At 37.9% G+C, this 24,400-nt stretch overlaps 1 protein-coding gene across 4 annotated transcripts in view; it reads right to left on the reverse strand.

Annotated features, from left to right (window-relative positions):
* Positions 1 to 568: 568 nt before the first annotated feature.
* FRY (FRY microtubule binding protein) overlaps positions 569 to 24,400 on the reverse strand; it is a 158,689-nt gene continuing 134,857 nt past the window's right edge. For 2 of the 4 annotated variants that reach the window (XM_041487219.1, XM_041487220.1), the window contains exons 54-63: positions 24,046 to 24,207; positions 20,443 to 20,606; positions 19,329 to 19,518; positions 14,943 to 15,092; positions 13,354 to 13,452; positions 12,817 to 12,900; positions 7,914 to 7,931; positions 4,209 to 4,319; positions 2,593 to 2,786; positions 569 to 2,036 (exon numbers count right to left, since the gene is read on the reverse strand). In XM_041487219.1, coding sequence (XP_041343153.1) covers positions 1,778 to 2,036; positions 2,593 to 2,786; positions 4,209 to 4,319; positions 7,914 to 7,931; positions 12,817 to 12,900; positions 13,354 to 13,452; positions 14,943 to 15,092; positions 19,329 to 19,518; positions 20,443 to 20,606; positions 24,046 to 24,207 — 1,431 coding nt within the window. In that variant the 3' untranslated portion in view covers positions 569 to 1,777. The remainder of the gene's footprint in view (positions 2,037 to 2,592; positions 2,787 to 4,208; positions 4,320 to 7,913; positions 7,932 to 12,816; positions 12,901 to 13,353; positions 13,453 to 14,942; positions 15,093 to 19,328; positions 19,519 to 20,442; positions 20,607 to 24,045; positions 24,208 to 24,400) is intronic. The other 2 variants (XM_041487222.1, XM_041487221.1) reach the window with 1 other exon arrangement.

Below are 24,400 nucleotides of genomic sequence, written 5' to 3' on the forward strand. Positions count from 1 at the left end.
CTAAAGACAGACTTTGTTTTGAAGTCTTCAGGGAATGCTAAGATTCAAGCTACAATAGCAAGTTTTTCCTTCAGTCACTCAAACTGAACTAGGGTGGAAGATGCAAATGTTCTGGAGCATAGTCTGGTGTAAATGCAAATGTATCTTCCCCCTGCCTCTGTCAACTGTATATATAAAAACCACAGCTGCTTGGTAATCAAAGACTATCTGTCAGAACAAGACTATGGCTGTAAAATAGGTGGGAAAAAGGGTGTAAGTTGCCCATGTTTGAAATGAGGAGGGGAAAACCTTTTGACTGGCACTATCTGTGCCAGTGTAAACACTCTTTAGGGAAGAAGGAAGTTCAGAGGCTTTCACTGACCAATGAAACTATTTTTGCTGTTGTAGTCTTCCACGCTCCATTGTGAGGATCTTTTTGTCAGGCTGTAGTTACATTTCTCACTATTTTCTATGAATGGTTTCAGCATAAACCAGGAGACAGGTATCTTTTGGGGGGCTGCTGATCATGGATACCATGTGCAACTGTACTGATTCAGACAAGAACACAATTTTCACAACAAGCACATACTGTGTTGTGACTATATATGACTTTTATACTTTAGTTAAATGGATGTACTGATCCAAATTTCAAAGTTACTTCACAAAAACAGTTAAGTGTATTTACAGTGTGAATAAGTTACATAGTTGTCAGAATAAAAGTGTCTCAGATGTGCAACAGATTTACATGCATACATTTAACACTGGACAGCCGTTAAATGTAAGAAAAAAAACTATATAGTCATGACTTTCATATATACATTACAAATAAAATAAGACCTCTCTTTGAAGAAATTTAACATGAGAACTTGCATTTCACGTTAATATTTTTACTTTTTATACTCAAAATTTATATTAAATAAAAATATGCATGCTTAACAGCTCAAAAGATTTGACTCTATGATGGAACTTTCTCCTACAAAATGGCAAGTTAAATTAGATCAACCATCCTTTAATAGTATAAATATAGTCATAAAAGCAAACCTCTAGTAAAAAGCAGCCAAGGTCTTTAATAAAAAAAAAAAAAAAAATCTATCAAGACCTTTCATGATCCTTGGGGGGGGGCCTAAGAACAGACCTCTACAATATGATCCAGTACCTTCAGAGACAGTAGCCTAGTAACATTAGGAAATGTACTTCATAGCAGCTCATTGTTTTAAGATACAGTAATCATATTCAAATTACAGTGTACATTAAATTATAGTCTGTTTACAGTCTGTTTCATACACACAGGCTCTCAGCTTTTGACCAACAAGTTTGTGAGATTCCGTGGCCAGCTTCATTCTGCCCATCTTTCACTCAACTAAATAGGAAAAAAAAAAAAAAAGGAAAAAATGTACAAGGTTTGTTTTTTAACAAAAAATACTATTTTGTGAAGGAAACATTGCACTTTTGCCAACCAAAAATTAATTTGCTATAAAGGAAGTATTGTTCAGTGTAGTAGGCTTTGGTATGCAATGGAAGTCACTTCTTCAGTAGTGAGTTGCAGTTGCTCAGTGAAATGCTAACTGGTTTTTGTGCAACACAGAACAAAGGATATTGTCCCAGGTGCTCTATGCTACCTCTGTCCTTACAGTATTGCTATGTGTTTGAAGTTCAGCCCATCGCTTTTTAGAGGAAATCCTAAATGTAACAAGAGCGAGTACAGTTTGACCAAACCTTTGTAAGGCTGAGAAGACATTGAGCCACCTCACTCCCACAGGGCAGCACTCCCAGCTTGAAAGGGGGCCCAGGGGTCCTGTCAGAGACTTGTGCCGGAAACACTGGAGTCTGGAAGAAAAGTATTGATGACCCGGTAGCTCTGAGCTCTGCGAATCATGTCGCGGATCTCTATGTTCAGCTCCATTAATTTGGTGCAGATTTCAGTCAGGCTCTGGTTGGAGCCCACCAGTGCATAGGTGCCTGTCTGACCCAGGGTTTGGTGGCGGAAGTAAATATTCAGTAGTGTCTGGACTTCATCATCAGAGCTGCTTCCAAAGATATCATTGGGCCACAAAATCCTGCAAAGAAATAGGAAAAGAACAGGCATTTCATTATGGGTTTATTAGCAGAGAGAAGAGCTATGTGACAGAGAGCTATAAAAGAAGAATGGACTTGCACACGCTTATAAGCCTAAAGCAACTCACTGTTTTACACCACTCATTCATTACTCATATGCTGGTATCAGGCACTGAATACACATAAAAGTGCAATTTCCATTATCTAAAAAAATGCTTAAGAAATCTCATTCAAATAGGTGTCAGTGAAACTGGGCTGAATGTTAGCTCATGCCAATGACATGCACCTGTAAGGAATTAACTCAATAAAGATTCTTAAGAGCCTCACAGGACTTTTGATCTACAGAATGTAATTAAACATCTTAATTGTTGCAAGCATATATTTGATAGTTACTTGTGGCACACCTCCCCAAAAGCCAGTATCAATGCCCCCATGTGCCTTGTTGAAACAATTAATTAATTACGCTGATCCTGTGCATTACTTTTAGTTAGGAAAATAATAAATGCATACTTTTCTAATAACATGAAAGTCTAATATGAACCATGTAGCAAAACTTGCCTGCATTCTCTAATTTGTCTGACAGCTTTAACAAGTTCATTGTTTTTCAAACACTCCAGCATGGACTGAATAGCTGCTTCAGTAGAGTTGAATGAGGGCTCAGATTCGGTTGTCAGAGGCTCAGCTGCGATTGCAGCAGTAGCATCCTTCAGATTTTTCTTCAGTTCACTCAGTTCTCTTGACATATTTAACAGCTGTTCCAAGGAGAAAAATGAGAGATGGGTATTTTCATTCTCCACAAGCCCCACATGGAGTAGGTACTTCAAGTTTGTCCTTACTACTACACTGGATGTACACATTATGGAAAAGACCCCAGTTCAATACAAGGACATTTCTTGATCTCTGTACAATACAGAGAAAAAGCAAACTACAGATTTGTTTTCTTTTTACCTTTGTGCATCCTTTAACATTACGCTGTAGTTTTGGCTTGCTAAAATGCAGGAGCATATCTAAACAAGCTTTTGTTTTTCACCCTTGCTACTTTTTTTCACATCATAGTGGAAGAGCTGAAGAAAACAGGTATTTCTCCTAGCAAGATGTTGATATGTACTTACAAAACACATGCAGCATCTGACAAGATTAACAGATGGAGAAGAAATGTATAACCCTTTCTCAGGCTGAAAAGTTAATATGGCACAAGATTCGTAAATAATTAGTAAGTTAATAATTTCCAAGGATCTACTTTTTCATGCTCCTACATGCTAAAAATAACCACTGTCACATGAACTGACAATGGAATTTCCTTCAAGTAATAAATTATGTCTCCAGCAAAATATGCAAATGTCATGGTGAAATAGCTATTCTTTGTACAATTGTTTCTCAGTTCCATGGAGTGCATTATTTATAACAATTTAACAAAGTTGTAACTGTGAAAAACACAGAAATCAATTATAAGAAATAAAAAATATTTTTAAAACTTATACTGCTCTAGTAGTAGTAGATGCCTATTGTCCTGTCTTCTCTTAAAAGTGAACAGCCCAGTCACAATGTGAGCAGCCTTCACAACATACAATTGACTGTGTCCTTAAGATACAATAAATATTCAAACTCTTTTTACTCTGACAGCACATCTGATAAAACAATTTCTATTTATAGGCCATATCTAAACTACTAGAATATGTCATAAAATACATGTAATACCTTCAAATTTTATTTTACAAAGCAGACTACAACAACAACTTCTTCTCAATAGTTTAAAATATATACATTTTTGGAATGGTAAGTTAAATCTTTCCTTAAACGATAATCATTCAGCTTAAAGTGACCACCTCAAAGACATTTCAAAGTATTATATATTTTAAGCAACTGCTGAAAATAAACTTGACTAACAGTACTGTTCTTGTGAATTTTTTTGAAGTAAGATTAATGGATTTATCTAAAAACAAAAAGCTGTTTGGGTCAAAATAGAGTGTGCCATGTCAAAATATTTAAAGAAAAAGGTTTGTAAACATTACAGAATTAAAAATGCAGGACATTAAGGTATTTAGTTGATTATGTATGCCTGCAGATTTATTGTCAGTGTGAAATAGTGGGATCCTTCTTGTTAAGTCCAGAGAAAGGAAAAATAAGAACATGAAAATAAAGTGGAATTTTCAGCATGGGACTTTGTTACATACCTCTGGCATAGAACTCACTTCGTGCACTTGTCCAATAAGTTTACAGTAGGACTGAAAAAGCAACAGCAGCTGGAAGTGCAGTTTATATAATCTCTGACAGAGTTCCAATTGCTAAAGAAATATTTGTAGGAGAAGAAATAATTAATAAATATTAGTGAATTTAGGTAATTTTTGATAACAAAACGCATTGAGATTGTTCTCAAAAACATTATTTTACTGAAATATGAGCATATACTATTACAGAAACTAAGTAATGATTTTTCTTCTGCAGCTAAGTCATATATGATATTGAAAATAAAATTATGACAGCTAGCCTTCACGTAGCACATGTCAGCATCAGCCTCAAAATATTCTGTTTGGGTTAGCTTCACTGTCTCCAGTTTGCAGCTGGAAAGCAGAGACAGAATATAGGGGAAGTGACTTCCCTGCACAGAACATGAAACTCTCAAACTTCAGATAAGGTCAAAGAGCTCTTCTAAGGGATGGAAATCTAAGAGAGAAGCCGTGAAATAGTTGCCCAAGATGGTCAAAGCTCCTGCCTGCTCCTCTGAGGGGAGAGAAACAGAGGTGATAAATTCATCTGGGAGTGAGAAGGAGGAAATGCCAGCCCTAGAACTTAAAACACTGCTCATGGATTTTCCACCATCTTAAAGAAACTATACAACAGATGGACGGAGTTTAAGGTGTAAGAGGGTGTTTAGCTTCTATGAAGTATTGTCCCAGATTAAGTAGATACTGCTCTATGAATATTCACTTGTTTCTTCCATTGTAAAGTGCAGCATGACATAAAAGATGTCAGACACATTTAAATAATGGGTGATGGGCACAGCTGCCAGAGAGGTCAAGTGAATATGCTTATGGTTCCTGGTATTCTTGTGCCTAACAGGAGGGCAGTCTCGTAGTTCCACAGCTAGATCATGGTGAAAAAGGGAGGAATATTTAATCTTTGGCTAATTATATAAAAAGTGAAAATCCTGCAAGTACAAGTCCTGACCTTGTACTGACCCTTTGGCAGGAAAGCCTTACAGACTTCCAACCGTATTTGATTTGCCTACGGTAACAGACACCGTGACCAAGGGTGGGCTCAGTGATATTTCCATCTGTTTGGAGGAACTAAAGCAGGAGGAACTAAAGCACAGTTTCATGCCAAAATTGGCAGAAAAGAAGAAGCTATTCACATTTTCTTCTTTAAAGCATTTCATACATGCTTAGTTACCAGCATGTGCTGCAGCTCTTTGCTGAATTTGGGACTGTGCAAATGTCAGCACAAACACTAATAGAAAGTACTTTAAGTACATTATAAATGTTAATTTGACTGAAGTGTTTTATTTACTTATGACTGAACATTTAAGTGCCACATTTTTTATTAATCAGCCAAAATTAGAACCACAGTTTAGTGTTCCAGTTCCCCAAATTTCTGTACCAGCCTCACAAGGTTGAGGGGCTAAGGTCAAAAGCAAATTTAATCTTTTTTCATCAGGGTGAGGTGGACACCAACTACCCATCAGAACAGACAGCCAAGGGCACTGCCAAAATGAGGCAGAGTTAGTCTCCTTCTAATGGGGGTTTGTGGAGGAAAGTGGGAACAGGAAGATAGTGCCAAACCAGAAGGTGTCAGCATAGCAGGGTTTGTCCTGCTGAAGGCCAGGCAGATGGGGCTGCTCACACCTCAGCACCACTAGAGCAACAGAGCTCAGCACTGTAAATTTGCCGGGCCTGAGCTCTGTGCCATTCTGGATGTGGTATTCTGTTGTTATGTTTAATGTCAAGTACTGGTGGGCAGCATTGGAGTGCTCCTGCCCCAAACAGAAAGGAGGAATTTCCACAAGGAGGAGGCCTTCAGCAAGTTTGCAGATGACACAGAAGAATGGGATGCCATCCAGGGGGACATGGACTGGAGAAGCGGACTCACGAGAACCTAATGATGTTCAACAAGTCCAAGTGCAAGGGGCTGCACCTGTGCTGGGGCAATCCCAGACATGAGCACAGACTGGGAGAGGAACTCATTGAGAGCAGCCCTGTGGAGTTCTCCTGGATGAAGAGCTGAACCTGAGCTAGCAGTGTGTGCTCACAGCCCAGAAGGCAAACCACATCCTGGGCAGCATCAGGAGCACCTCTCCTGTGAAGACAGGCTGAGAGGCTTTAGCCTGGAGAAGAGAAGGCTCCAGGAAGGTCATATAATAACCTTCCAGTACTTAGAGGGGCATATAAAAAAAACATGGAGAGCAACTTTTTACAAAGGCAGATCATGGTAGGACAAAAGGCAATAGCTTTAAACAAAAAAGAGGAGAGATTTAGATTAGATGTTAGGAAGAATTTCTTTATGTGGAGGGTAGGGAGGCATTGGAACAGGTTGTCTAGAGAAGTTGTGGATGCCCTACCCTTGTAAGAGTTCAAGACCAGGCTGGATGAGGTTTTCAGCAACCTGGTCTAGTGGAAGCTGTCCCTGCCTATGGCAGGGAGACTGGAACTATATGATCTTTAAGGTGCTTTCCAATTCAAATCATTCTATGATCCCACCAGACGGGAAATAACAGCAAAGACCCACAAATGCAGAAAGAAGGCCCTGCAGATGCGTGGTGGGGAGCAGATGTGCTAGGGCAGAACTTGGGGTCAGGGACAAAGCCTATCCCAACAAAGAGGCAGGGCATGAGGAACACTGCCAGTGAAATAAACCTGCCCAGGGGCCATTCTCTGTAACCAAGGGCATAGAGCACTTCCAAACCTGCCATCGTGTGGCTAACCATTCTCTTCCCAAAATAAAGACTGATTGTTTAGATCCAGCCTCCTGGAGATGGCTTTGGCTTCTATCTTCTCTCAAACCATGCTCGGGCATGTCAGGGGCTGGCTGGTGGCCCGGTCAGGGAAGGTGCTGATCGCTCACCAAAGTGAGTGCCAGGGCAGGGACACTCGCTTCCTCCTGATCCTGTTCTGCTCCCAGGTAGGGACACAGCCTGAGGTTCCCCAGCAGGGATCAAATTCACTCTATTCAAATTTTGAAGACCTGGCAACACTACATAGCAGTTACATACAGATATAGTTGGAGCTGTCAGGGAGTTAATAATTAATTGAAAACAAGCCTAATATTGTTCAAAAAACCCATCTCACGATAGCTTGTAACACTGGATTTTTTTCAGTCCTTGAAGAACAATAATTCATTTTCACCCTTGTGACTGTTAACCTGAATGAAAACAAACTAAGGTCAAAGTAATGATTGTAGTTTGACTCACTTAGTATTTAGTTACTGTATGAAGAAACTCAATTTTTGTTCTTCCTGAACAAAAGTAAGTGTTAGAAACCAATAGTGGTGAAACTGTTCATCAACACATACACAAAACCCATTTGAAATGTAACTGCCAACTATAAATTGCAGTTTTTCACTAGGAAAAATGGAAAATTATTAATTTTAAAATAACAAAAAATGTTTCCTGACCCAGTATATTACATCCATTCAAAAGCTTGATTTGTAAAAGTATATGTAAATGACCCTTTGAAACAGCATATGAAAATGTCAAAATTTTGGCACAGTATTTTTTGATTTCACAAAACACATGTTAGTAAATTATTTTAGCCACTGCATTTAGAACCACATATTGTAGGAAAATTATAACAAAAAAGAAAACATGCTTAGAAGTAAAACAGTAGAATTGGGATGTATTAGTCCATCCACAGATGGACAAAAAATATGAAAGAACTTCAACTTACTGCAAGAGATTCCATTTGCTACACAGCAAGCATGGCACAGGAGAAAAGGAAAGGAAAGAAAGTATAGTGTCAGTGTAAATGCATGCAGTAGGAAGCACAGCCCATCTGTAATAGCATAACTTATCAGCAGTATTAGCAATGCTTGCCTCAACCTGATAATTGGTTGGAATATCACATTCAACATGCACAGCATTCTTAATAAAATCAAGCTTTAATTCTAATGATAAATTCCAGTCTAAATATCCTCAGTTAGATCTTCAGATTTATTAGTCTAGATTTATCCCACCCTGCAGCTCAAGAACTTACAGTGAAATAGTGTTAGAAAACTCTTCAAATAATACTTTTATTTAAATTTGTCTTTTTCTTATTAAAAAGAGCTCATATTGCAAAGTACTAAAAAAATTAAGAACGACTTTCAAGTGATGAACAAAACTGAACTTTGCTATTTCTAAATATTTCCTTGTTTAAAAATACTTCAATTTTTTTACAAATAGATCAATGAAATTGGCAGGATAAGTTTTATGGCTGCTGGGCTTATTACTTGGCACGTTACAATGGAAATGTTTTGCACATAAATTTTAAGTTATGACTATCATAAAGAAAAAAAATGCGTGGAAAATGCCAGTTTTGTTTAACTACATGGCAATGCCACAAGTTGAGCCTTGTGCTCCTTCCTCTCACCAGTAATGATTCACTGGTTTATAATTCTGAAGCTATTAAAATGTCAGTGCAAGTTCTGCTCCAATAATAATAAAAATTCTAATTGACTTACATTAGCATTTCAAAGATTAGGGGACTAAGTGCTCTCTTTGAAACAGAAGAGTTCCGCTTTGCTAAGAACTATCATTTGCACTCTGTGTTCGCTTAATGCAGCTTTTCTTATTTTATAAATATTACAATCTCATTACGTTTTACATGAAGAGAGTCATCATGTAAATGCTGTAAGTAACAAATACAACCACATCTGCCCAGTTACAGCCTGATGTCAGTGCATATGCACGCAGTGTTAATAAGCATATGGAATTCTTATTAAAATTATTTACCTTACCATCAATACAAAGGCAGAAACACAGAAATGTGAAATAATATTAACTTTGGTGAGCCTAACTGAGCATTTCAGTCAGTTTTTTTTACATTGGCCTTACTACTAAGATATATATATGAAAATGCCGCCCCAAACCCTGCACTACTTTTCTATAAAACCATGACAAACTAAGCTTTAAGCTCTTGTGATGCTTAATTTTTTTTTTCCTTTAACATTGCTTGAATAGTTTCTGCTTCTCTTTAGTACTCTTCCAAAAAAAAACCTTTATAGCTTGGCTTCCATGCAGTTCACATAAATAAAGCTTTATAAAGCTAAATTCAAGATAAGAGGAGGACAAGAGCAGACAGATCACTGTATTCCAGTAAACTCACAGGTGTGCTGGGTTGTGTTTTTTCAAATCTTGTTGTGTCTCAAGCTACTCTGAAGTTTAGCATGCCACCAAGTTTCACTTAGACTTTCAAAAATACTGGAATCCATATATAATTTCTAATTTGCCATGGAATTTACTTTAAAGAAGGGGGGAGAGGGAGGCGGAAGCAGCAAGTAAGTAAATTCCATGGTCTTTTTTGCCAGAAAACAGTCTCCTCTGTACTGCTTCCAAAACCAGAGCAAGCCAAAAAAAAACCAAAAAAAAAAGGGGTGAGGAAGGGGTTTCACATTACATGAAAAACTTCCTTCTTCACTGGAAGAAAATATACTGGATACAAAATTTCCCTGAGCTACTGATGCTCAGCTCCATATTGCTCTCCAATATCATGATTGTAACTTCCTCCCTCTTTCAGCATAAAATGAAAGATTCCTTGGAAGTTGAAAAGATTACTGGCTTATTTACTTACTTAATTACTTAATACTTAATTAATTACTGGCTTAAGTGATATTTCTTTTTTTTTCTGCAGCAGCAAGGGCCCAGATGGAATGATCACAGCCTTCACACTTTTCAATTTCTGGCTTAATTTTAGAGTAAGGGAAGTGTTTTAGATTAGTTGATAGACAGTACACAATCAGTGGTTTTGGCAGCTGAAAATACCAAATGTTTAGAGTACTTGGATCTTTTGCACAATTCTTTAAGCAGACAGTAAATGCAGCATCTAAGAAGGACACAATGGCATGTTGTCTTTTGTCTGTAAATTGACTCCTATGTAATTGAGACTCTGCTGCTCAAAGTAGCATCAGAGCTTACAAATCACACACATCCAAATCATGTAATTTCTTCTTCTTCTTCTTCTTCTTCTTCTTCTTCTTCTTCTGGGTAAAAGCTTCTTCTGAAGCTTTTACCCAGTTTCAGAAAAGTTGCTAGCTCTAGCAGCTGACCTAGACAACTTCTATTTCAAGCTTCTTTAATGTCAGAATAAGCAATTTTTGCCTTTGCTCATTTTCAGTAACAGTAACAACAGTCAACAAATCATGTGCAATTATTTTGAAATAAGATCTGATTAGAGAAACTGTGCCAAATTAGTTACCAGCATCAGGAGGCATTTGTGACACAACCATTTGTGACAAGGCTGAATTTGGTCTCACATCTGTCTCATCTGTAAAGGGGTCTGTTTTCCCCTCTAAGCTTTTTACCAGGTGAGGAGTTCTAAGAATCTAAGATCTCTGCCTTCTGTAGAGCAAACTGTTGCTTTTTCTTCCTTACCATTAATTCAGAACCCTTTCCAGGAGTAGCCTGGTTTTGTGCTTGGCTAAATAATTTTTTTTCAGACAGAAATTTTCAGTAGGGTTTCAGGCTCTAGACTAAACCTCAACAAGTTTGAGAGTTTGGGCAGGTTTCCTTGTGACTATCACTGTAAGACAGACTCTTCCCTCCTAACAATTATTAGATTCTTCAGCCTTTCACGTTGAGGGAGAAGTGGAGAGGAAAGATAAGAAAACAAATACTTCCCAGTCTAGGAGTAATTTTTCCTTGTCCCTTCCCAAATGCATTTCCTCAGTTTCCCTGGCCTCTTCCTCCCATTACACTTTCATTGAATAAACAGATCGTTCCTTTGGGAAAAGCTGCTTCAATTGAGGTGAATGAGTAGGGGAAGAAAAGAAATATGCCTGTTCATCCTGTCAACTTCCAAGGAATAATGCATTTCGGCCTGAATGAATAATGCTGGGGAGAAACAGGGATTCCTGAAGGAATGAGAAACTCTTCAGTCTGTCTGATAAGGAGTATGAATACCAACACTGGCTTCACGAAACACACATTTAATTCTGAAACAGAGAACACCTAGTTATAAAACTACATTTAGATTTAGGCCAGGTATATGAGTTCAGTTCACAGGTTATTCCTTCTCCTTGGTGTTATTTCTTTACTTTTTCAAAAAAGAAACAATGCAGTTGATCAGCAAGATGTGCCATTCTCCATCCCATTCTACGCATTTCCAAAAGAGAGATGAAGAGGATAAATTAAGCTGTCTACAGCAAGGTAGGTAACACCACAGTCTGAAGTCACTGTCCAGGGTGTTTGTAGATCAGAGGGAACAGAATGCCCACGTACATCCCAGTAGTGCCATACACTCCACCTCCCTCTTGCAGGAAAGGCAGAGGTATGTGTTCCAGGTCTCTTTCTTTAGACTTCAGAATAGCTCATTTGTAACTCCCTTGCACACCATCACAATTACAGAGGAGACAGTATCTCATTTAATGCACTGGAAAGTGCCTAACTTTTGCAGGTGCCAGTACTAGGTGGGGGAAGATTGAACAATTTTCCCACCGCCTGTGATTGCAGCCAGAAGATTTATTAGAAAATCAGATTTGCTAATAAGGTCAAGGAAGCCAAAATGCAGGGTTGGTAAGGATTTGGATTCTTGGAAAATGGCATATAAAAACAAAAATCAAGGGAGTTCAAAGACAAGAAGACAAATACATAGAGATGGGAAAGAGAGGTTAAGATAAAGACAGAAGAAAATTAAGTGACTTGGAGGAGAAGACAGACAAACTGAAACCAACTTCAGATTAAAACAAGGTATTTGAAAAAATGGTTACAACAGGCAAGTCTGTGTTCTGAATATGTAACAATTATCTTTTATAAGTGAAAATACATGGGAAGAGGAAACATCACTTTTTTTCTATATGCTGTTTGCTTGCTTCCCAATTTTGATTAATTCTGTCCAGCCCCCTCTTTTTCCCATCCCTCCATGGTCTTTCTTCCAAAAGGAAACAGCCCCCCCCAAAAAAAAAAACATTCCTTAACTCATTATACATCACCAAAATATCATCTGTTTCCTATACTTAGTATATCAAATAACAGTATTAACTGCTGATGGTATTGATATCTGAAAATACAATTTGTTAACTGGAATAAAGAAACATAAACAACAAATAAATATACATGTACATGTGTGTATGAATTTTTTGTTAAAAATTGATAAAGAGATATTTTGCCTTAGCTATAAATACTTATCTACAGCATAAATAATTTTGCCGGCTGTTTTACAGTTATTGTTTTTTAACTACTGATCTAAGCGTATTTCAACCAGGTGATTTTTGCTGTTAGGCAGAAGAAGACTGTAACAGCTGAAGATAAAATGGGAGTAACATGGAAGGTGAGTACAGCAGGAATGAATTTCAGAGACACTATGGAAAACTGCTGCTGCAATGTATTTCTAAAAGGGAGAGCACAGGGTTAGGGTCAGCTGTGCTTCTTTGTCTAGAGTAGGACAGCAGAAGTACCTCCTGTGAATACTTCCCATTTCCTGTGGCCAGGACTCAGGCAACAACAATAGCTTCAAGCCTAAAGTGTGAAAACTGGATCATGCCCAAGCCCAGCAGAGAATCAAGGAGGAAGTAGAGCAGGCTCTTCTGGGTTCAAGAGCAAGGTACCTCACACATATGCCACTTTATGGGAGAGAAATAATGCTGGCCATTCATTACCTTCTCTTCAGAGTCCCCTGGCTGGCAAGTAATAACTCCATCTCGTGAGCCCCCAGCAAACGTTGCTTTGCAGTTTGCAAGCCACTGTTTTCAGAAAAATTAGAGAAATATCAATAAGATCTATGGTTTGATTCAAAGAAAGATAAGCAGAGTTTTAGTTTCACAGCACATCATGTAAATAAAAATTGGCAATTGCATTTTTTTTATTACCATAGACGATGACAATTTGCTTAGACTGTAATTGAAAAAGTGCAGTCTTGATTTCTATTAGTATTTCAATAGCATGAACTAAGAAAATTATTAATGAATAAATAGGAGAGAGACTAGGGATATTAAAGATACCATTGTTTCTAATATTAAGGGATAAAATAGCTACTTTTTAGTTTTGATTCATATGTCCAGGAAGAAACATTCAATGAATCCAGTATCTGAAACATATTTTCTACTGAATGTTAGTTTAAATAGATGTGAGTGGATGTGTAGTTTCCTGACATAGCCTAAATATACAGACAAGACCAAGAGCATAATTCAGCATACCGAGAGTGTTGCCTCTTTCCTGTTGTTGTATGTGTCCAGGTACTCCTGCAGCTCTAGAACACTGAACTTCAGCTTTTCAAGAAGGCCACAAGAGAGCAGCTGGAAAAATGAAATCAAAGAGTCTGTAAATGTCACTAGAAAAGAATGGAAATACTGGTAGAGAGTTTAGGAAAGATATTGAAAAAGAATACCTAAATTTACAAATACTAATACTGAAAAATATGTACATTTATGCAAAAATCTACATAAGCAGGATACTATACTATAAAGTCAAACAGCAGAAGTTGTACCTATGACAACGCGGAATTGAAACTGTGTTCTGTGTTTAATAACTTAGCAGAGGACTTCTCTAAAATGGAACAGTACATAAAGCTTGTTTCTCTCCACAGCTCTCTGATGATGTAAGGCACAGCTCTTCCATGGTCACAGCAGTGGGCTCAAGACTACACTTGGCCAGTTTCTACCTCTAGGCTTCATTGTGGGATGTCACACTGTCCTGATGCTGCTGGATAAACATGGCCCCATAAAGGGCCATCTCATTAATTCCCTAATATATATTTTTATAGAATTATAGAATAATTGAAGTTGAAAAAGACTTCCAAGATCAAGTCTAACCTTTGACAAATACCCTCGTGCTCACTAAACCATATCACAAAGTACCACATCATCTTGTTTTCACACACTTCCAGGGACAGTGACTCTACTACTTCCCTGGGCATCCTGTTCCAAAACTTAACAGTGTTTCAGTGAAGAAACTTTTCCTAATATCTAACCTGAATCTCCTCTGGCACAACCTGATGCCATTCCCTCTTGTCCTGTCGCTGGTTGCCAGGGAGAAAAGGCTGCCCACCACCCTGGCTACACCCTTCTATCAGGCTGTTGTAGAGAGCAATAAGGTCTTCCCTGAGCCCCCTTTTCTCCAGGCTAACAGCCCCAGCTCCCTCAGCTCCTCCTCACAGGACTTGTGCTCCAGACCCTTCCCCAGCTCCATTTCCCTTCTCTGGACATGCTCAATGTCCTTCTTATAGTGAGGGGCCCAGAAGTGAGCACAAGATTTGAGGTGTGCCCTCACCAGTGCCAAGTACAGGGGCACAATCACTGCCCTGGTCCTGCTGGCCTCACTATTGCTGGTACAGGCCAGGATGCCATTGGCCTTCTTGGCCACCTGGGCACAGCTGGCTCATCTTCAGCCAGCATCATCCTCACGTCGCAGTTGACTCAAACAAAATCACTACACGTATTACCATCTTCCATGCTGAACTACGTAAAAAATAGCTGCTTCTTTTTCATTTGTGGAGCCAACTGGGTCCAGTAGGCATCTGTTTTATACTGGGGCTTGGCACACAGGCTCAACACATCATAACTATTCCATGAGTCTATGATTTTATATTGCCCACCTGTCACTACTTACTTAATAAAATAATACAGAAAATGAATGGAAATACGGTTCCGAACAGAAGATAAAAAAATGTAAGATAGGAGGAGAATTCCTTTTTGACATATCTGTTCAGGAGTTGCTCAAAAGTGAAAGAACCAGTAAAATAACACACAGCAATGAAGTACATGCCTTTTGAGGGGAATATACTCACTGTTTCTGCATCTACAAAGAGGGTGGGACATTCTGAACATGATGTTAACATCTGAGAAGACCTCACAAACTTGGAGCCTATTCCTCTCAAGTTGTCTCCCAAGTAGCTAGCTGCATCACAGGTTAGGAAGCAGAATCTTTTCTGAATATTCTGGAAAGCAAAATACAGTTTATTACATTATTTACTCAAGTAGTATGAGCTTCCTTCCTTTGTAAACTAACAGCATGGCTCTTTTTCTTTGCATAACAAAGTGCAAAAGAGACCATCTCCCTGTGAACTAATGTCTGCTCTAGGATACTGAATAAGAGTTATTGTGCTGGAGACAGTGTACAGCTGGGCAGCTGTGAAACTAATTACAGAGTTCATCATAACCTACTACTGAAATACATTCTTTCTGTAAAGACAAATCAATCTTTATAAGCCTTTCAGCCACAGGTAGCTTTTTTTTCTTGTCTCTACAGGGTTAACAGAGTTGATCAGCACATTACTTTTTCTGCCCATTCCGGGCATTGTTTTGTTAATATTCCTGTCAAGTGGCTAATCACATAATATAATGGACATACTAATGACAAACAGCAGCATGGAAAAATCAGAAAAAAACTTTTGTTTTCTTCCCTGTGGGAAGAACCTTCTTACAAAAACTTTACTGCTGCTTGGGAAGATTCCAGAAATACTGCACTGCATCCGGGAATTATTTTTCTCAGCAGATTTTTCTAATGTTTTGAGTCCTAAACCAGTCTAGTCCTCCAGACACATTCTAGTGCTTTTCAGTGATTAATATATAAAGTGAATAATGAATAAAAAATAATATATTAAACTTGCACTGACTGAAAACAATGATTTTGATAAATACCCATCAGTTTTCACTGCCCAAATGTATCTCACTAAGGCCTAGTGCTCAGTAGTAAGAAGCAACATAAGAATATTTTTAAAAATAAATGTGTGCAACATTTTTATATGATTCATTGCAAGTTACCAAAGGCATTTCTCTGAGCAATGTAGGTTAGGACCTGTACCATAAATATGCCTCACGAGAGAGAAGCACTTCCCAAATGCCAGTCTGGATGATAGACAGAGAAGTATTGCCCGTTACTGCTCCTGCATGGTGCATGGGAATTAAGTACCTAAAATCAGGTGAGTTGAATTCAAACTTTATTGATAATGGAAGCTGTTGGATTGAATGATCTTCTTTAAATGCTAAATGCTAACTAGGGTCTCACACTGTACATAGGCTATACACTATCAATGATTTATAAAATGGATGGAGTTCCTGTACCAATCAATTTCATAACTACTTATTTGTGAATCTCTCTTGAAAGCATCTCAACTGCCCATCTGAGCACAGTTAGGACCAGGCAGACTGATACTGGTCTTACTGTTTCCACCATCTTGCTTAACACAGAAACAACGTGCTACAACACCTCACTCAGAGCATGGTACAGGTTCTCTGCTACACTGAGTCTGTTAGAGGCAAGGGTTATCACTAATTACCACCAAACCAGATAAATGACTATTTTTATAAGCAACTAGCAAAATCATCTGAATCATAGGGCTCGGTGAAAACTGGAGATTTACTACTGTGATGTCTTCTGGAAAGGAAGATTCAGCCAAGTCTTCATGAAACTGTTGCTAACAACTCTCCTGGCAAAGCAGAGAGACCTAGATTTGGTCTTAAACAACAGAAAAGACCTAGCTGAGAACAAAGAAGTGGAAGGAAATTTAAAATGACAGATTATGAAAGAGAATCCAAGACACATTGGTTGAAAAGGACCTCTGGAGAACATCTGATGCAACCTTCAACTCCAAGTGGGACTATTGGTGATCCCAGATTGTGTCAGACGTGCTTTTAACTACCTGACTCTTAAAATCTCCAAGGTCAGAGCTTCCTCAAGGCTTTGGGTAACCTGTTTAGTTGCTACAATGCCCTCCTGGGGAACGACAATTGCACTTGTAAATCTGAGGCAGTGAAGGAGACAGATTACAGAAAAAGTAACAGATATTCTTCCTCTACTCGTTTCCTTTTCAGCTATTCATAAAAGCAACAATCAATCTACAGCTAAGATGATAATGGTCTTGAAGAGTGTTTTAAATTATTAAGAGTAAAACAGTGAGAGACTGTACTTTGCTATGTATAATACTTCACTAAATATATTTATTTTGTGATTACATGGACTAACAGTTCTATAAGAAATTCTCATCTCAGCTATGTCCTTCTGGGTGCAAACTACAGGGGCTGAAATCTATCAAGCAAGGCCTGAATGCAGAATATATTTTATGAAATGGGATTACTGTGATACTAAATGCCAGCTGTCAGCGTATTGTGAATAAATATATACCTGCATATAGTCACTGTGCTTTGTGTCCATGTAAATATTAAAAAATATTCTCAGAAAGTTTTCTTCTTAACCTCAGATTTCCTCTCCTGGGAAGAGGACTTTACATAACACAAGGGCTTAATTGGGGAAGGTACTTGCTAGATCTGAAATCTACTTGTCTTGCAGCTGTCTGGTCTGCTGAAAGACATTTAATTTGAGCGAATACAGAGAGGCAGCAGCAAAGATAAGCCAGAGATCTCTGACTTCTGACTCGTTTACAGAAAAAGTGCTTCAATAATTTCAGGAATTTTAAACAAGTTCAGTGTGTTGTGGGCAAACATCCAAGATACCATTAACTTGATACAGGTCTGAAATGTAGGTGCCCTGGAAAATGCACGTCTTTCACTTCACCAAGCATTTAGTTGATAAGCTCCTCCAAACAAGGATTTTGTTTCACGGTCAAGTATTTTGGCAGTACTTTGCATCGCAAGCTTAGCACATACAGGACTTCTTTCTGAAATTTCCTGTTAATGAGGGTCAAAAGTCAAAGTTGGCAGATGAGTAGTGAAGTTTAATAGTGCAAACAAAATACAATTCCAGACAAGCTGGGATCTTACGAAAATAAAAAAGGAGGAAATAATACTCCTATGTTTTAACACTGAAAAGAAGAACAAAGTTATTTTTATACGCTAAAATATGGCAGTGACCCAGCTAAAAATTGTGACTTGTTGATATTATAAACACCTTTTTCTTTCTCCTCCAACTGAAGAAAATGAGTAGGGTATCTTCTGAATATAGGGCATGCACAACAGCAAATGAAGCGTGTGCTTTACTAGGATTTGGAGTCAAACAGGTACTTTACAAGTAATGTTTAGGTCTTTCATTACACTGCATTATTTATTCAGTCTTCAGAAGTGTGGCATGTGTTTCTTTTCACCTCTTCAAAGAGGAGAATCAAGGAGAAATAAGTCTCTAAACACTCTAGGACTGAGATTAAGACAGAAAAAGTGACATAATGAATAAACACAGGGTTAACACTCAAGTCAGTACTGGGTTTTGTTTTTTTTTTCTTCCAAATGGTTATTTTTTAGTGTTTAAAATAATGCCTAGAAGACACCCATATTTAGAGTGGCATAATGTTTAAAGGAGGACAGTGTGCAGGTAGATAAGACATTCAACTCCAGTGGAGCGCAGAGGAAACATAAAGAGATTCTTACTATTACTTAGAGATTCTTACTAAGAGATTGCTTCTTTCATATCAGATTAGTCTTAGATGTATGAAAAGATCTTGAAACTGTGTATTTATTAGCAGGGTACCCCTTGATAATAAAACGTTGTGTACTATGAGATCACAGGTACCTAAACTCTGCAGAAAGGTACCTGGCTACTGCTTTCACTCGAGCTTATGTTGGAGCATGCTAAACATCCTGCAGCTGCAGGAGAAACAATTAAAAAAGGCTTTAAAACTAATTACAGGTAAAACCAGGCAACCATTTCTTAGAACAACTTGTACGTTTGACTCTTTCTTTTCTTATCTTTTTGCAAGATTCTTATCTTTGCAAGCATACAGTTTTAGAAAGGAGAAATGTATTTCTAGTCTTCGGTCTCTGGAATTTATGTCACATGATGGCAGCTGGGTATTTCTATTCAAATAAGTAGGTACAAACCATTGAATTATTCTGGCATTTACATGGACATGCTCAGATTTCAAGAGTTTAAGATAAAAGAAAAGATTAACAACAGTTTAAGATTAAAAAGGTTATTTCCTTGTCTCTTGCAGTTACTGTTCTTGCAATCTGTTTGTAAAGTACTGAAGAAAAGACGCTATAAAGTGGATCTGAATTTTGCAACATGACCTCCAAACCTGCAAGTATGAGATACAAAGTATTTTCATGACAAAACTGGTCACAGAAGACAATGCTGCATGGAAATGTAATTACAGCAGTAATTCTGCAGCATGCAAAATGACATGGGTTATATATCTAGCAGTTCATTACTGGGGCTGCTATCAAGAAATACTAATTGCCACGCACAAAAATTATGATTTTGCATGTTAAACTCATTTTCTCACCTTAAACAGGGAAGAGAACACATGAAATGTATAAACTGCACAGGAGCCATCAGAGTCACACATGAGCTGGTTGATATGACTGCGCCAGGCTTCTTCTGCATCATCACATGCTGCTGGCTGAAATGCAGCAAGGATGGCGGAAAAAAATGGCGAGGGAGGAGGGGAGGCATTTCGATCAACATCTCCAAAACTGAAGGAAGAAACAGAAAAAGGTGATGGCAGGAGAATACCAAGAAGGTGGCAGATAAAATACGCTATAACAGAGAGATAAAATCACAGGACCAATTACAGCACCTTCCTAAAAATATTCATGAATTTTCAAATTACTTTTGAAGGTTGACAAGATGTTGGCTACAATGAGAAAAGCCTCCAAATCAGATTCCATATCTTCAGAATGTTATCATCTATCTTCCTCCATCCCAGAACACTTGAATTGTTTTCTTGTACCATCATTTCTTGGAAGAAGGCTGAAACTTCACAGGAGAATAAAGCTCTCTCTCTCCCCCTCCCCAGGCTAACTGCAGTCTAACTCAGCATCCAAAATCTGAAAGAGCTCCAGATGGCATGTAAAAAAAAAAATCTTAAAGCCTTTTTATAACATATACTGGAGTCCAGCCACACTCACAAGCAGACTTAAGTGCATATAGCTGGGATTTTTAACAGTACTGAGACCTTCTTTCATGAGAAAACAGAAGGATGAATACACATCTGATCTGTTGAAGTAATACAGTATCTAAGTAATATCTGCATTACTGCAGATCTTTAAAAATTCTCCTTTTTATTTTAATTAAGTATATTATATACATAATGCCTAGCTGCATAGATGTACGTAAATGCTGTATCTTATTTTTCCTAGAATGAAAAGCTTATTTCTCCTAGAATGAAAAGTTTTGTTTTGGTTTTCTTTTAGTTGTGTGATAATTATGCAGGTAATTAGGGCATTGTCTTCTCATTGCTCCAAACTCATGAGAATTTTATAACTCCTGTGGCTAAAACATCCATTCCATTAAGTACCACCTTGCAATCATTTTGGTGTACATTGTAAAACAACTTGTGTGAATAATTGCCAGACTAATAACTTGCGTGAATAATTGCCATAATTGCGTTAAAGTACCTAGCAAGAGCAAATTGTTCCAGCCTGTCAGCTTTCTCTTCGGTTTCTGTCATATCCAGACTAAGGCTATCACTGCATTCAAATGCTCCAGGGAGTTCATTTGTAGACCCTGAAAGGTCATCCTCATGGACTGCTATATCTTGTTCTTCAGGTGCAGCTTCAGCCTAGGGGAGTGAAGGATGATGTCTTAGAAAACAGCAAATTAGTAAGTTAATTCCTCTAATAAATAGAAAGCATTTAATGAAAAAACCCACCTGACAATATGTTAAACCACACAGATATAAAGCCACAGGTTATAAATGACACAAATCAACTTACACTTCTTCAAAAATACTCTATTTGCTCAACTTTCTGTCTTGGACAAATATTATTTTTAAGGCATTTTTCAACTTGTCTAGCAAAGAATTTCAGATTCCAATGCATGTGGCAACACAGCAAGGAAGTAATTTTTCAGAAAAAAAAAACAATAGGGTTGTTGTTACTGTCAGTCTGTCCTTGTCTCTTAACACTTTATAGTGTCCAAGACTGTACTAAAGCCTCTCAGAATATACTGGAAACAATTACTGGCTGGAAGACTCTATGCATGTTTAGAACTGGGAATTAATTTTAGCATGTCATTTACATTCAGGAGGAATCCAAGCATTCTAACAGGCCATTTAAAGTATTATGCTCAATTTCCTTCCTTTTTCATCTATCAGCAACTAAAGGTCATGATTTCTTTTTGAAACATTCCAATTTCTCTTGCATTTTTAGTCTGAACAAGTTTTGTTTCAGCTTTAATCTTTTGGCTTTTGTCTGCCTCATCCATAGCAGCCAAAGCAGTTCCTGCAGGGATGACTGCAGTGGGTTGCTCAAACCTTTGTGCACATATGCACATGTGCATGCACATACATGTGTTGGGAATGAAATAGGGAGGGAAATCCCTATGGCAAGTGGAATTAAATGAGAAAAGTGGCCCTCTGCAGTTTATCCAATCTGCTTGGATCCTACAGATTAATTATGGGGATTTGTGTTTGTAAAAATTAAACAAGACTTGTAACAGAGGGGACAGGGTCAGAAATTAAGTAGAATAATCTTTTGGTTTGCTTTGTTTTCTAAGCAAAAGAGGTAGGAATATTCCTGAGTTCAGGGTGAATGAAATGAGTCAGAGCCCAAACCATCTTGAAAAGACAAATGCAAGCTATTATGGCTGAATTATCAGAATAGGAACCAAAGCACCTGGTGAAAAGTGTAAATGTTTCATGCTTATTCAATAAATAATTAGTAGTAACCAGTTTCATACATTAAATATTAGCTTGAAAGAACCACTGCAGTTTCTTCACTGCAATGACAGAGTCTGTAGGAGGAAAACACATTTTGATGGGATAGAGCAAGGGAGGAAGGAAGAGGAAGCAAACACCTCCCACCCACTGGAGTCCAACATGATGTCCCAAAAGCAAAATAGAAAAGTGAACTTTGAATATAAATGGAGGATTGTAGTACACTTCCAGAAATATGTGAGTTTAGGTAACTGGAAAAACAGATAATATAGCATCATGTAACCTCACAGAATTATCCCACTATCGTTAATAAAAAATAAGTTTAACTAATTAAGTACTGTTAACAATAATACGTGGATTTTGGCACTGAAACATCTAGGAAGAGGCTACATAATCATGTAATGTTTCTCTCAATGCTGCATCTGTTTAAAAGTTGAGATATTTTTGGTTTTGCTTATGATGCAACAACTAAACATTTTGTAAATCACTGAAGAAGTAAAAAAAATTTCCTTTGCATTCATGACACCTCATCAGCTCTCTGAAAAGAAGAATTCAGAGGAAAAGAGAAACAGTAAAGAGCTCCAATTTTATGTTATGAAATTAAATAAAAATTATTTGGGTGTAAGTTTCAAGACTTCTGACTAAAAACTGGATAACTTCTTTACATTGACTCCAAATTATTTTGAGTAAAAATACAGAAGTATGCACACTAGAAGAAAATACCTTTGAGGCAAAAACCCCACTAGGAGGGCATTCCGTGCTGACCAATTCAATCATCTTTGTGACAGCTGTAACCTGGGCTGTATTTTACACCAATATCAAATCTCTAACAGGACCAGCTGAATTTGCCTGTCAATCCTACAATAAAATGCTCTGATTTTACATTCTTCACTTACTTATTCCAAAGCTTTTAATTTTTGATGAATATTGGCACGTAGGACATTAAAGAGATTTTGAAAGTAAAGATTCCAAACTCCCAGACATACACTGAACTCCTAAGCTGTGATTTTAATTTCTTAATGTACACACCAACAGCTACTGCAGCTGGATGCATGAGATCAGCTGCAGCTCCCACCGGCAAATGTGTCTGTTCTGACTGCTGCTTCCTGAACTGAAATTCTGCCAACTTCTGCTGTTTATGGTTGTTATGTGGTCACTTGTCTACCAACAGTTGTTTTGACAAATGATAATGAGTTTACCTTCTCCACAGCCACTGTTTGGAGAGGTTCTCCTCCTTTTCTATCCTTACAAACACTTCCCTCCTCCCATCCTTTCTTCCGACTGCAGCGGTTTCTGACACAATTTGTTTGATATTCAGCACAGTTCCAGCCTCCTTTTCTATGACCTCTTCTATAGAAGTTTCCATTCCTTCTGAAACATGCAGTGCTAGCAGTATCAATTTTTTGTGTGGCTGCATTTGGAGGGGGCAAGGGCAAGAAGGAAAGCCAATGATGACAGAAAATACATTCTTCCTCTGCCCTGACAGAAAATACATTCTTCCTCTGCCTCAGTCTCATACACTTCTGCTCTTTCTGCAGAAGTCACTCAATTTAGACATGACAGAGAAGCTTTACTGACAGAAGCCAACAGAATCATCAAGCCACTAATTCACACACCCCCCACAAAACCAGATTGTATTTCTGGAGAGACACTGAAAGGAGTAGGTTCAACTCATCTCTCATGAGCAAACACTGTCGAACAGATAATTAAAGAAACCATCCCTATGTTGATAAAGATTTACCAACCTTGCTTTGTCTTCATCTTCTGATACAGTTCTCTGAAATACAATCTGCTGAATATGGTTGTTGTATCCTTGCAAATCTTGCCTCCCCACCCCCAGGATAGTTTAATATTGTGGTCATGAATTTAAAATTTCTGCATGTCTGCCAAAAGACAAGTACTGAATCCAGGGCATACAACTGTACAATAGGTCCCCACATACAAAAATATTTCAGAGAATACACGCATACACCCACCACATGAGCTGGCATATTGTTCTTTAATTCAGCATGAAGAACAAAAGAATATTGCCTTGGAGTTGTAACTTGTAGCCAGTTCATGAACTTGTCTTCTGGTGAGCTTGTACTACTTTGGTGCGTATGCAGTGCAACATATTTAAGAAACAATAAAATCTCTTAATGAAGAAAGTATAAGTAGAAAGGAAATGATGGCAAGTGAAGTAGTGCATGAATGTATTGTACTATGCCACTAGACAGAGGAAGCCAGAATGTACTTGATTTCACAGATCAAACTCTATATGAAGTGTAAGCAAAAAAAAAAAAAATTGTAACAGTGTTACATAAAATACAGTCCAGTTGGAAAAGAAAGAAAAAATTGTAGTCACCTTGGGTCCTTCAGACACCTGGAGATTATTCATAACAGGCAAAGACACATCAAAGCTGGATGTTCCCATGTTAAAATGATGAGGGTCTGCTGAGGTTGTGTCACATGATGTAGAAAGTGAGTCAATATGATTTGCATCCTCAGACGGGGAAAGATTTATAATCTGTTTAAAAGACAACAAAAGCACAAAAGAACTGAGTATACAGCTACCCTACCACATGCTGCTTTCATGAACACGCAAAGCAGAGAGTGACTTACAGTGCAGTGACAGTGGCTCTCTTAGTTTGTATATAGACACAACCCTTTCAATATTTCTTCATAAAAATTTGATTAAAAGCATTGCAGAAGTGAACAGT

This window comes from Pyrgilauda ruficollis, unplaced genomic scaffold, assembly GCF_017590135.1.
Source record: "Pyrgilauda ruficollis isolate IOZ18807 unplaced genomic scaffold, ASM1759013v1 scaffold8, whole genome shotgun sequence".
NCBI lineage: Eukaryota > Metazoa > Chordata > Aves > Passeriformes > Passeridae > Pyrgilauda > Pyrgilauda ruficollis.